The sequence below is a fragment of the Ursus americanus genome, chromosome 22 (assembly GCF_024610735.1).
Source record: "Ursus americanus isolate L20-20 chromosome 22, mUrsAme1.1.p, whole genome shotgun sequence".
In the NCBI taxonomy this organism is placed as follows: Eukaryota; Metazoa; Chordata; class Mammalia; order Carnivora; family Ursidae; genus Ursus; species Ursus americanus.
Window position 1 is genome coordinate 29,119,142 of NC_142148.1, and position 13,109 is coordinate 29,132,250.

The window sequence follows — 13,109 nt, forward strand, 5'->3', positions numbered from 1 at the left end:
CCGCATGTGGTGTCTGTGGGTTTGTTCTGAGGGCTAAATACAGAGTCTCAGAGCCAGTGGCTCTTTTTCTGGTCAGGACAGCCCCAGGGCTGGGCTTTGGTGTGATCTGCACTTAACCCCTGTGTCTTAGGTCAGGTTCTCCAGAAACAGCCCAAGACAGGGATTCTCAGGCCATGATTGATGAGAGGGAGTGCCCTCAGGGGAACCTCTGAGTGAGGGAGGCAGGAGCAGGCAGGGGCAGGTGCTAGGCCAGGCTGTGGTGTCAGCTGGGATCTAGCTTCAGCCGATCCCATAGGGAGCTCTGGAGCATGAATGGTGTACAGAATTGTCCCTCCGCCCCTGGGCTGCTGTCTTCCTCAGGGAGCAGAGGGTAACCTTACAGGCATTTCTTCTCGAGAAGCAGGCAGCTGTGAGCTATGTTAGCACCCAACCTCCCCAGCAGCTTGGCCCAGAGCAGTCTCTGAGCAAGGCGCCAACAACATGGCCTTCCATCGGCTTCACGGCCCCTGACATGCCTCACGCAGTGTTGAGAAGCAGCGGCCCAGAGACTCTGTAACCCTTCACTCATCAGTGTCTCCAAGCTCTCGAGAAAGAAGGAAGCGGGTAGAAGACTTCGTACCCAGCCCCCACGGTTCTGCCTTCTCCTCCCCGAACAGCCTCACAGAACAGCAAATCCACACAATGTCCCCTGGCGCGCGCTGGTCCACACCGGCCACACACAAATGCTTGTGAAACCTTAGCATACATTTCCCCAGACTCCAGGAAAGAATTCGACTCTCCACATGGACAGAAGCAGGCAGAATATGTGGGGGGGAAAAAATGACCACCACTCTAAAGTGTCTGTCAGGGCTGGGCTTTGTGCACACTGAGGAGGGGGTCTCTTAAGTGATCTCGGGGCTCCCAGGCACCCCAGGAGTGGTAGTGGAACAATCAGAGACTGTGTTTGGCTACAAATGACAGATGTCTGTGGAGAAACATAAAGGCACTATTTTTTTCATATAATGAAGAATCTAAAGGGAGGCAGATGGGGGCTGGGACAGTGGCTCCACAATGTCATGTGGCTCCATTTTCAAAATGGCACCCATGTTCCCAAGGCACTGCCACCAAGTTCTAGGAAAGAAGAAGGGAGAGGAGGCTAATGGCTGAAGGGCCCGGTCAACAAGTCTGTTCCTGTTTCAAGAACTCTCCTGGAAGCCTCATCTGTGACTTCCACTTATGACCAGGACTGTGTCCCATAACCACCTCCTGGCTGCAAGGGAGGCTGGGAAGGGTAGTTTCTGAATCTGAGTACTAGCAGAGAAGACAAAGCACAGAAATCTCTGCCACTAGCATCAAACAGTTGATTCAGTTTGGCATCCGTAGGTGAGCAGATGGAGCCCAGATTGGTTCCGAGACCATCTGAGGTCACACAACCCAGCAGAGGCATACCCTATGGCTGACCTTAGTCTCCAGGCTCCCAGGACAGATCACATGGAAGCAAGGCCAGTCTCAGTGCATATGGGTTTATTGAGCTACGGATGCCATTCAGAGTGCTAGGTTAAACCACAGGGAAGATGGCCATGTGACCAGTGCAATACAGGGGACTAGATTCTCACTCCAGGTGGTGCCCACCAAACAGTATATCATGGATGGAAAGAACCTTACCGACATTAGTCATGGGGCATAGGTGGCTATCATGACAGGTGGTGCCTCCCTGGGAGGGTGCCATGAAAGGCTGCAGGTTAAGAGGAGTTTTGCCTGTAAGTCTGTTCAGATGTACTCCTTAGGGCATGTTCTGTTTGGGGAAGCTGGTAAAATCTCTTAAAATTCTCGGAATTTGGATGGTTTCTGACTTCTTGGTGATCTGGTGCCCCAGTGAGGCCTCACCTACACTGATGACCCCCTCCCATCCCTACCCTTTGGGAAAACCCGACTGTTCCAAGGTCAGTGGAGAGAGGGACTTACAACCAAGAAACCCATTGAAAGGAGAACACCATGGGCTTTGCATCAGGCCCTCAGCCTACATCCCTAACTTGAGGGGACAGGCATACAGGGTGTCCAGACCTAAAAAGGGCAGCAGTGCAAGAGCACTGATGTCAGCTTGGGAGGCAAGCCAGTCCACTTTCAGTAGGGCAGCAGGGTGCAGATGGGCCCTGTACCCCACGCAGGATGGGGCAGTGACATTGTTGTCCAAGGTCGGCTGTCTTAGAGCAGGGGTTGGTGAGCCAGGACAGGGAGCATGGAGAGCAGGGAGCTCCCAACCAGGAGCCCATCTGTGGAGGACACCTTGGGGGTGGGAGCAGAATGTGGACTTGAGGCAGAAGCTGGGTTCTGCTCTCTGCCTCCACCACCTTCCTCCCAGGCCGTTCATGCCTCCATCCAGGCACACCTGGAATGGAAGTGTGTGGAAGGAGGCAGTGCAGAGGCTGCCAGCTCACCATCGCTTCCCTACACTTACTTGCACGAGGCTGTGCTCAGGGTCCTGGCGGACATGTAGCTGGTCCTGCAGGATTGGAGGCCGCCCACCGTCAAAGGCCTGTATGGCACCATCTATGGAGGAAGGGGTCCAGGGTGGGCTAGGTTGAGAAACACCAGCACAAGGCCCAGCTCCTCTGGGACAGAGACCTCTGGCATCCTGCGGTGGGATGGGAAGCTAGGACATCTACAAGGATTGGCTTCTGGAATGGAAGGTGCAAGACGAAGAATAACAGAACAGACACCTGTGCTAGTAGTGCCTTATAAATTGTCACCCTCACAGGGAAGGGTGACCATTACCAGCCCCATATTACAGATGGGCACAAAAAAAGCTTAGAGGAGTTGACTAACTCTGGGCTGGTAAGTGGCAGGATAGGACTTCATAGGCCACCCACTTTATTCAGACCCAAAAGGCAAGATCATCGATGGGGGCACTGGGAGCCCCCTGGGGGTGGGAGCGCCTCAGAAGGGATGGTAGCAGGAATTTCGCCTGGTTCCATTCCAGGAACTCAGCAACTTGTTTTGACTGCCGCCCCCACACACACCCTTCTGCAGGGTCCCCAGCCTAGACATCCCTGAGATCCTACTTTGGTCTGTGACCGGGTCTCCGGGGATACCTGGGCGCCGATTTCTGGAGGGGCAGGTCGACAGCAGAGGGGGTGTGCATCTGCATGGCTGCCGCAAACGGCCTCGGTTTCCTCACCGCTAAAATAAGGTTCCGCCAGCCGGAACCTGGGAAGGGGCGGTCAGCGCCGCCCAGCCTGGCCCCTCACCCAAGCAGCGGTTCCTGGTGAAGAGCCCCCGGAAGGCTTCACACTCCTCACGCCGGTTTCCGCTGGCTCCGCAGTCGCACCAGGGCGCCACGCGCGCGCTCGCGTTGTCCACATAGTTGGGAGTGACGTCGGTGCCTGGGAGGACCCCCGAGGGCTGAGTAGTCGGCCCACCCAGGCGGAGGCATCCCCGGGAGAGCCCCAGCCCGCGCCCGGATCCCGGCAGTGCGTACCCACGAGGCCCGCGTAGGCGCGCAGGCAGCGTGGGGCCTGATCCAGCAGGCAGCCGTCGGGGGCGCTGGGGGCCGGCGCGCAGGAGGCCTGGAAGGCCAGGAGGCGGGGCCTGCGCGGCGCGACGGGAGGCGGGTGAGCGGGAGGCCCCGCCCCGCCCAGTCTCCACCCCTTCGGCTCCCACAGCCCTTTCGCATCCGCAACCCAGCCCCGCCCCACCTCCGACCCATCCCAGGTAGCTCCGCCCCGCACCGGCAGATCCGGCTGTGCTCGCAGGCGTCTAAAGGTGCGAGGCAAGAGGGCGGCGCCGGGCCGGGCCCGGAGAAGGCGCAGGCGGGCACGAAGGTCTGGCGCCGGCGCTCGGCGCACGCGGCGTTGGCGCACGGGCAGAAGAGCAGCGCGTGGGTGAGCGCGGGCGGCCCGCGGGCGAAGAAACGGCGCAGGGCCCGGCGGCAGCGGGCGCGGGGGCAGCCTCCAGGCGCAGCCCGCCCCAGGCACTGAGCCACGTATTCGGTGCGCAGCCGCTGGCACCGTGCGTCCGCCGTGCACGCCTCGGCCGCGTCCAAGCATCGGTTCCGTCCGGCCGAGCTAGGGGACCCTGGTGGAGGGGCGGGCAGCTGCATTTCTCCGTGAGCCCTACCAGTGCGCTTCACCTGCGTCCCCCGGCCTCGCCTGATGCGGGGTGCGCGGAACCGAGGAGCGCAGAGTCTGGCTCGGAGGCGTGACCGACTGGCACTGACCCGCCCTCTGTCGCGGGGGCGGGCGGCCACCGGCTCTGGGGAGTCCTGCAACACGTCACGTGTGGATGGGGCGCACCTAGACTCGGCCTGGCCTCCCCCAGACGCTGAAGCCCATCCGCCCCAGGCACCACTCCTTCCGCAGAATGGCCACACCCATTCAAAGAGGGGTCCGCGGGGCTCCTGCACTCTCATAGGCCCCACCTGACGCGGGAAACAGAGCGAGGCTTCTGGGGTTTTGGCTAATGGATATTTATCCGAAATGCCTTTGAGGACAATCTTTGACACGCTGGGACACCTGAGCTTTCTTCCTTTCTTCTCCTCCCCTGCCCAAAGAGATCCTTTGAGTGAATCTATTGGTTTCTGGGTCTCACTCCTTCCAGACCTTCTCATGCGCCTCCTTCTGTCCCTTACCGCTGGCGTCTTGCCCTTCCACTTCCTGATGCTCCCTTCTCGCTCATCTCCCGTGTTGCCCCACCTGGACTCTAGCTTCCCCTGGCCCCTCCACTCTCCACTAGCCAGGCAAAAGAGGGTTTCCCTGAAAGGGCTCTGGGCACTGGAGGGCCCATTTAAACCTGGCTGCCAGGGTGTGGATTCCAGAGAAATCCCTCTCGTCAGGCCACAGGGCTCTGTCCTGAACCACAAGGCCCAAGAGGCCATGATAGGTGGTGGCACTCTGCTGGGGGCTAGGCCAGGGTCTCAGAGGAAGGGACTTGGCAGCCCCTTCCTAGGACCTGGGTCACCAAAACCAGGCTACCCCCGCCCCTCTCGGTGTTCTCAGCCCCTGGGAGCACCACAGTCTTGGGGAAGTTCTCCAGCCTGGCCCCACATCCTTCTCACTGAGTGTGTAGTGGGAGGTGGCTCCTGCCTCAGGTCTGGGAGCAGGGTCCCTGTCTGGCCCTGGCCCCCTCTGGCCCTGGCCCCCTCTTTCAGGATCCCTGGATTGGATGGCGGGAGCCACAGTGATTCTCGCTGAATAGCGAGATGAATAGATACCAAGGGCTTAGGATGAGTAAATATGTGGAGAGGGTAAACAGGAGAGAGGGGAGCCCTCCCTTCCTGTCTCCTCCCCTTCCCTCACCTCCAGGACGCCAGGAGCAGCAGACAAACTCTGTCCTTCTCTCCCAGCCAAGCCCCTCACATGCCCAGGCTTCAGCCACACAAGCAGCACTTAATGTCACCTAAGGTCTTGGTCCCTCTGCTCCTCTGCTTACAGGTTTCCCTCTGCCAGGAGTACCCTTGCCTCATCTTTACCCTCAAAACAGCACATCTCAGCTCCAATATCTCGTCTGCCTTAAACCTTTGTCCGATTCCATTCTCCCCACCCTGCTCCACCCGGTAAAGTGACCCCTCCCTTCACGATGCCCCAGGTGGGGAAGGGGAAGCCAAGCAAGGAACAGCAGATGTGTGACACCAAGGAATGACTGTGAAGCTTCAAGACTGAAGATGGAGAGTAGGGGCTGGGGAAGGGTAAGAGAGGTGGGAGAGGGGACCCAATAGGAAAAAGAAAGTTTCTGGGACTGGGGTCCGAAGACGGGACTTGGGGGTGGGGAGTGGCGGGCTGCCTGGTGGGCTGCAGGGCTGTCAGGTGTCGGCACACCCCATATACAGGTCTTTTGCCAGTGCGCCTTACTGTGGTTGTGGTTTTTCCCAGATCGTCCTCTTGCCCCCTCACTCTGTCCCTGAAGATCGGATAGAGAGGCCAGAGCTCAGGGGCCTGGAGGAGGAGGTGGCCACTCACCCAGAAGCAGCAGCAGCAGCAGCAGCGCGGGCGCCAAGCAGAGGCCCATGCTGGGCAGCGAACAGGAGAGGACGGCTAAAAGCAGAATCCCAGCAGGACAGGTGTCCCCTTCCCAGCACCGCCTGAGCCTAGCGGTGGGAACCCAGGTGTCGGTGAGGACACGACCACTCCCATGGGGAGGAGCCCTTGTAGCAGGAATGACGCCCCACCCCACTGAGTCTCCACCCCAGGCCCTGCCTTCAGGTAAGGGGGGGGAGCCACTGAATCCAGCACCGGAATGTGCCTAGGTGGAATCACACACACACACACACACACACACACACACACACACACACACACACACCAATGTAAGGAGACCTTGTCTCTCCCATGCCAAACTGTTAACTTTATGAAACATCATTGTTCTTTCCCTGCTTTTATACTTCTAATTTTTTGTTGTTAACCAACTTCAGACTTGAAGAAAAGTTGCTAACAAAAATGTCAGTGTTCCCCTTAATCTATCCTTCTCAGGATGGCTTTCGCTATTTGGGATCTTTTGTGGTTCCCCATGAATTTTAGGATGATCTGTTCTATTTCTGGGAAAAGTACCATTGGGATTTTGGTAGGGATTGCACTGAATCCGTAGATGGCTTTGGGTGGGATGGACACTTTAACAATGTTAATTCTTCCAGTTTGTGAGCACAGAATATCTTGCCGTTTGTGTCGTCTTCAATTTCTGTCATCAAAGTCTTGTAGTTTTCAGTGTACAGGTCTCTCACCTCCTTGGTTAAGTTTATTCGTTAGTATTGTTTGATGCTATTGCATATGAGATCATTTTATTTCTCTTAAAGATAATTTGTCAGTGAATAGAAACACACCTGATTTTTGTATGTTGATTTTGTATGCTGTAACCACCAAATTTTTTGGTGGAGTTTTTAGGATTTCCTATATATAAAATCATGTCATTGGAGCACCTGGCTGGCTCATCAGGAGCGTGTGACTCTTGATCTCACGGTTGTAAGTTCAAGCCCCACGTTGGTTGTACAGATTGCTTAAAAATAAAATCTTTTAAAAAAGTAAAATAAGAAATAAGAAATAAAATGTCATCCGCAAACAAAGATGTCAGCTGTGGGTTTATAATTATCTGGCCTTTGTTACGTTGAGGTATATTCCTCCTACATCCAGTTTTTTGGAGTTTTTATCATGAAAGGATGTGGTATTTGGTCAAATGCTTGTCCTGCATCTATTAGAATGATCGTATGATTTTTCTCTTTCTATTAATGTGGTGTGTCACATTTATAGATTTGCATATGTTAAGCCAACCTCGCATCTCAGGGATAAATCCCACTTGATCATGGTGTGTGATCCTTTTAATGTGCTATTGAATTCACTGTGCTAATATTTGCTTGAGAATTTGTGCATCTGTATTCATCAGGGATACCGGTTTGTAGTTTTCTTGTATTGTCCTTATCTGGCTTTGGTATCAGGGCAATGCTGGTTTCCTAACATGAGTTTGGAGTGTTCCCTCCTCTTTGAATTTATTGGAAGAGTTTGAAAAGGACTGGCATTAATACTTCTTTAAATGTTTGGTAGAATTCATCAGTGAAATCATCTGGTCCTGGGCTTCTAACTTCTTAACGTGGACCTTTATCCCACTGATTTTTAGTTCTTTTTGAATAAAAAATACTGTGGCTATAAATTTTCCTCAAAGTACTGCTTTCATGACATACCCAATTTTTGATCATTCAATTTTTATCTTGCAATGTTTTATCATGCAATTTTAAGTATTTTAAGACATGCAGTGTAAGTGGGAGTCCCATGGATCCAGACACCTACCCCCCCCCCGAAGAGTGAGAGATGTATTAATCATGTTCTTTATTTTCTATATTTTATGATGGTTTGATATCTTGGTTTGGCAGGGGAGGGGGGGCAGGGAGCTTGGTGGCTGGGGTAGAGACTGCCTCTAACCCTAATTCCTAGAGTTCATGAAAATTTGCCTATGAATATGTCTTTCATATGCAGACCAACCAACCCCATACCCCAGCCACCTCCTTTTTCCTAACCCTTACCAAGCCTATATTTGCCCTGCCTGGAATCACCACAGCGCCAGGTACCAGACCATTAGAGACCACCCCTATACCCCACAGCTGGTCAGTCCTGAGCCCTTTATCTTGCCCTGCCTTGCCTTGCCTGCAGAAACCTTAGTACAGGCTCTCCCCTCACTCCTGCTTCTGCCTCCTGATGAACCTCGTGCTTCCCCATGTGGGCCTGCATGGCATGACATGACCCCTTCTCTTGGGAACTGTAATAAAAACTTTCAGTGGCATTCATCTCTCCATGGCAGTACTCAGGTCATCGTTATAAATTAAAATCTCATGGGTACAATTAAGACAGAAGGCAGCTTGGGGCGCCGGGGTGGCTCATTTGGTTGAATGTCCTACTCTTGTTTTCAGCTCAGGTCATGATCTCTGGGTCCTGAGATAGAGCCCCATATCTGGCTCTAAGCTCAGCGGGGAGTCTGCTTGAGATTCTCCCTCTCCCCCTGCTTGCTCTCTCTCTCTCTCTCTCTCAAATAAATAAATCATATATATATAGAGAGAGACAGAAGGCAGCTTTAGAAAACTGTCTCATTCAACCTCTGGGGTTGATGGAGTGGACGCCAGTCCCAGCCTGGGGCTGCCTCTTCTCTGCTGCCCATGGCAGGAACGGTTGGTTGTCAAAACTCCCCCAAGTCTTCATGCCCTCTGAAACATGATTCTGCTGCTCTTCCCATCGAGAGGTAGAGTTTGTCTCCCAATCCCTGGAACCTGGGCTAGTCCTGTGACTTGCTTGTGCCAACAGAGCATTATGGAAGTAAAATGTGCTGGTTGTAGAATCTTCCAGAGGCCTTACAAGCTTCCCCTTGCTTTCTGGCAGGGCTGGGACGGGTGAGACAGAATCACTATTATGAATTCTTCCTTCTGCCTCCGGCTCCAGTGTGGCTTGGCATGACACTGTCACTGATCTGGTCTTCAGTTAAAATTCCGATATCTTGTTCATCATTGGGTCTTTTGGCATTGATTTTGGTCTTTTAAAATACTGCATTAAACTATCACTTATCTTGATTGCTCTTTTTTTGCACTTAAGATAAGTGCATCACTCGCCTTGCCCTAATCCTGGTCCTGCTCTCTCAGACCCTCCCCAGCTGTCATGTGAGCCAGCCTGAGCTAGTCTGTTGGAAAATGGGTGCATAGCCCATTTGTCCTCATCACTCTGGCCAACAGCCAGCCAAACCCAGAAGCAGAACTGCCCACCTGACCAGCAGCTGATTGCCAACCCAGGAGCCCAGCTGAACCACCCGCTGAGTTAAACTTCATTTGCCCATTCACAGAATTAGCTGTTTTAAGCGACTGTGTTTTGGGGATGGTTTTGTTACATAGCAACAGCTGACTGGTAGAGAATTCTTTCACGAAGCACGGGGAGAGCATAAGTGGCTTCCCAGAATCTCCGAGGGAGGCAAAAGCGATGGGGCAAAGGTGTCATGCAAGCTAGGTAACACCATCCCCAGGTACATTGGGGCCCTGGCTGCCATCTGAGGCTCCACCCACCAGCTAGCACCCCTTGAGACCTTCAGGGAGACTCACAGAGGCTCAAAGGCAGCGTGTCTTTGACTTCTACTTTGGTGTCCTTTTTAAAACAGCTCCCACTGTCCCCGCCCATGGGATGGAGGAGAGGCTGAGTAGTGACCAAAGAGAGGGGGCTACAGCAGACCCCACACTCCTCCAAAACCTCAAGTGGAGGACCAAAAACAGGGGTGAGGCTGAGGAAGCATCTGAGGGACAAGGCAGGAAAAGGGAGGGAAGGGGGTCCCAGGATTTTGTCTGTTTTTTGTTGTTGTTGTTGTTGTTTGTTTGTTTTTGGGTTTTTTTTGCTGGGGCCAGGCTCCAGGGAAGTGGACTCCACGTGAAACGTAGGGCCCCTAGAGCTGGCTTCTGGCCCGGCAGTGACTGGTCTCTACAGAGCTGGGTCTGGGTAGACTACATGTAGCAGACACACCCAGGCTCCCCGGACAGACGCCTCTCCTGATGCCCATCATGACCCAGCCTCCCCTGGTGACAGGAGGTCAGTGACTACGGAAACTTTGCTCCTTGAACTGATAGATTCTTGGGCTGGAGTATGTACCCTAACAGGATCCCCTAGTCCTAAGGAATGGGGACAGCATTGGGCACCTTCTGATAAGGCTCTGGGGTCCTGGAGTGGATGGGGCAAGCTCAACTCAGGGAAGAAACTTGCAGGCTGCCAAAGTGCAGGAGGTCTGACTCTGGCTTTGCCCCTGGGAGACCAAGTCCCTGGAGCGGCTGTCAGCAGTCGACGGTCTGTAAGTATCCTCTTGGGAGCTCCCTCTCACCAGAGACAGGATCTTTGGCTTTTGGACTTGACCTGCTGAAAATGAGAGGAGGGGTCACCCCTGAGGGCTGGGATCCTCTTTCCTCCCTCAGTGAGGAACAGTGACCCAGGAAGAGATACAACTTCTCTCTCTCCCACCCTTGGGGCTTCCAGCATCTGGTCTCTGTGACAACAGCTTTTCCACAAGGTCATATCTCATGGGCATAATAACCCAAGCTCAGAAACCTCAGAGTAGGGGGCGGCATATGAGGGGCAGCAGAGGTGGGTGGATGAGGTGGGGAGGCCCCCCTACCTTGGGGTTGCAGGCAGCGCCACAGGGAAGAGGCTTCTCAAGGTGGCTCCTGGGCTCTGGCAGAGCTCTCCAGGTCTGCAGCAATGGGTGGAGGACACATATTGTGACCACAGTCAGGATCCTCTGAGGCAGGGTGGGGACAGGGGCCTCGAGGTGACTGGGTGCTCCATGGAAAGGAGGCGGGCCCATCTGGAAGGAGGCAGATGGCAAGAGCCCATCCTTTGCTTCCCTCCCCTTCTCCTCCTGTGCCTCACTCACCCAGGGGCCGAGGCTCTCCAGTGGCTGCTGGGCCCAATTCCAGGGGGTGAACACTGCTGGGGGGGCAGTCCCTGTTTGGGCCGTCTTTGGGCCTGAGCAGTGCGATAAGACAGCAGGAGGTTGGCGCAGTGGTCCCGAGAAGGCATGCCCGACCTGAGTTCTGCCTTGAATGAGTCTCTACCCTTCTGGTCCATGTCACTGCCTCCAGTTCCCTTCCTGCTCCCTCCTGGGAGAAGTCCCCGCGTTCCAGGCTCCAGGTCCAACTCCTGCCCTCCCAGGGCCACAGGCACTTCTCTCTAGCCCTGACATTTCTCTCAAGCTCTGCCATCACCCCAGCATCCAGGCACCCTCCAGATATTGGCATCTCTCAGGTTCCAAAGATGGGTGGACTTCCTCCCCAGTAGCAGCTATACCTGTGTGCCTTGCCATTGGGTGGCCCTGCTGCCCTCGATGACTCCCAGCCACGCCTGGCGGCCCACGTCCCATCTCCCAGAGCCTTGCCACGTCCTTTGCTATCTCTGTGAAACAGTCTCCACTGCCCTCAAGATTCTGCCTTAGTGGTGATATGCGGTTGCCCCCCACCCCGCCCGGCCTCCTTAGACACACCAAACTCTGGGCACCTTGCTCCTCCCCCATAGACCTGCAATCACTGCTCATCCTGTCAAAGTCCTCTCAGAACCTGGGACCTAGCTGGTGCCCTGCCCCTGTCCAGGCTGCCTTCTGCCCCAATCTCTAGCCCAAACCCTGCCCATTCCCGCAGCTTGTCTGGAGCACCCCCAAGGCCAGGCTGTGTCAGATGTGCCACAGGGGGCCTCCCTTGCCCAGCACCCAAGTGATCAACTGGGTGAGGGGCAGGCCCTTGGCACAAGGGCAGCCAGCCCCATAGCTAAGCAGCGGTGTGGAGTGAAAGGATGTGCTGGGCCCAGCACTTGAGGACTTGAAAGGTGTACAGAAGAGGTTTAGGCAGAGGAAGTGGGAAAAGGCTGACAAGTCATGAGAGGCGAGGAAAGTCTTGCAGGGCACAGTGGAGCAAGAACCGCAGGATGAGCGGGAAGAGCAAAGGCAGTCTAGGGTGAGGCAGCCCCTGGTGGGAGACACAGAAGAGGAGGTCAGGAGGGGCTGAACCACCGCAACCAGGAGGGGTTGAGGGCCCCATGGAAATCCACACGCACCCATTGTGGCCTCCAGCTCAAGGCTCCTTTCCACCACCTCTGCCCACCTGTGTGTAGCCAGGGACCCCACCCCAGCTCCCCCAGGCCCAGCCGAGTTCTGCAGAGCAGGAACCACAGGAGTGAGCTCAGAGCCTACCAACTGCATGTGGCATCCCTCCTCGAGCCCCAGAGCCATTGCTGGAGACGGGATCCCGGCTGCCCGCAGCAGCACCAGGCCAGGCCAGCCCCCGGGAGCAGAGGCAGCAGAAAGCTAAGGATCACTGCCAGCAGGAAGGCCTTGTGGTCTGTGGACAACAGGGTAAGGCTGAGTCCTTAGCAGGTGCACCACCCCAGCCCCTCCCCACTTGTCCCCCATGGACACACTTTCAGGCTGCGTAGGGCCACTGTCCACACTGCCACCAAACCCTGGCTTGTCGCAGGAGGGCGGAGCCCAGCCTGGAGCGCAGTGGCAGTTTTGGTTACTGTTGCAAACCTACAGAGGAGAAGAGAAAAGGAGGATCCCATGGGATCAGGAACCCCAAGGCCACCCCCCCATCACCTTTCTGGCCACTCACCCCATGGCCATGGCAGGCTGCCAGGCATTGCTCCAGCTCCCAGAAGGTAGTGTTTCGGCAGCGCCTGTCCTGGCACACCTATGGGCAGTGTGTGCACTGGGCAGTGAGGGGGAGGGGGAGGGACGCTCCCACCGGCTGGACTCAAGCATTAGGGAGGGGCCGGGGTGCAGGGCTCACCATGCTAGGTCCACACTGGGTGCCTGGCTCTACCAGGCCCAAGTTGAGCACGTCCAGCTGGACCCCGGGCAGCAGGAAGACTCCCCTGCAGGTCACCTCCTGGCCTCCTAGTCCAACCGTGGAGTCCACGGGCACCGTGTGCGGTGGGCGTGGGCGCGGCTCCCCGCCCAGACACTGCAGCTTCCCGCACTGCGCATCCCTGGGGAAGAAGGTGTAGGGTGCTCAAACAGCGAGAAGTGTCCTAGCCCCAACGCACTATCCAGCTTCCTCGCCCACCTTTGCGCACAAGGCACGAAGCCACCCTTGCCGTCCTCGCCGCAGTTCCCGTGGGCGTCTCCCGCGGAGTTCACGGTCTGGA

General features: G+C 55.7%; 2 protein-coding genes across 13 annotated transcripts in view; both read right to left on the reverse strand.

The window, feature by feature from the left end:
• Positions 1-2,080: 2,080 nt before the first annotated feature.
• GFRA4 (GDNF family receptor alpha 4) lies at positions 2,081-6,153 on the reverse strand. 2 transcript variants are annotated; one of them, XM_045810294.2, is made up of 6 exons: positions 5,934-6,153; positions 3,708-4,053; positions 3,458-3,567; positions 3,228-3,362; positions 2,438-2,529; positions 2,081-2,265 (listed from the first exon to the last, which is right to left on the reverse strand). In XM_045810294.2, the coding sequence occupies exons 1-6, from the start codon at positions 5,980-5,982 to the stop codon at positions 2,185-2,187; spliced, it is 813 nt and encodes a 270-aa protein (XP_045666250.1). In that variant the 5' UTR covers positions 5,983-6,153; the 3' UTR covers positions 2,081-2,184. The 2 variants fall into 2 exon arrangements, with proteins under 2 accessions (XP_045666250.1, XP_045666243.1); XM_045810287.2 differs by having other exon boundaries at positions 3,228-3,381; positions 3,454-3,618; positions 3,665-4,053.
• Positions 6,154-6,357: 204 nt separating this feature from the next.
• The window catches only part of ADAM33 (ADAM metallopeptidase domain 33), a 16,958-nt gene continuing 10,206 nt past the window's right edge, over positions 6,358-13,109 (reverse strand). For 3 of the 11 annotated variants that reach the window (XM_045808256.2, XM_045808275.2, XM_045808249.2), the window contains exons 15-22: positions 13,028-13,109; positions 12,752-12,950; positions 12,575-12,652; positions 12,384-12,492; positions 12,157-12,304; positions 10,849-10,940; positions 10,591-10,713; positions 6,358-10,334 (exon numbers count right to left, since the gene is read on the reverse strand). The exon at positions 13,028-13,109 is cut by the window's right edge and continues 27 nt beyond it. In XM_045808256.2, the coding sequence (XP_045664212.2) occupies positions 10,628-10,713; positions 10,849-10,940; positions 12,157-12,304; positions 12,384-12,492; positions 12,575-12,652; positions 12,752-12,950; positions 13,028-13,109 (794 nt within the window). In that variant the 3' untranslated portion in view covers positions 6,358-10,334; positions 10,591-10,627. Of the gene's footprint in view, positions 10,335-10,590; positions 10,780-10,848; positions 10,941-12,156; positions 12,305-12,383; positions 12,493-12,574; positions 12,653-12,751; positions 12,951-13,027 lie in introns of all 11 variants that reach the window. The other 8 variants (XM_045808301.2, XM_045808253.2, XM_087853726.1 and 5 more) reach the window with 8 other exon arrangements.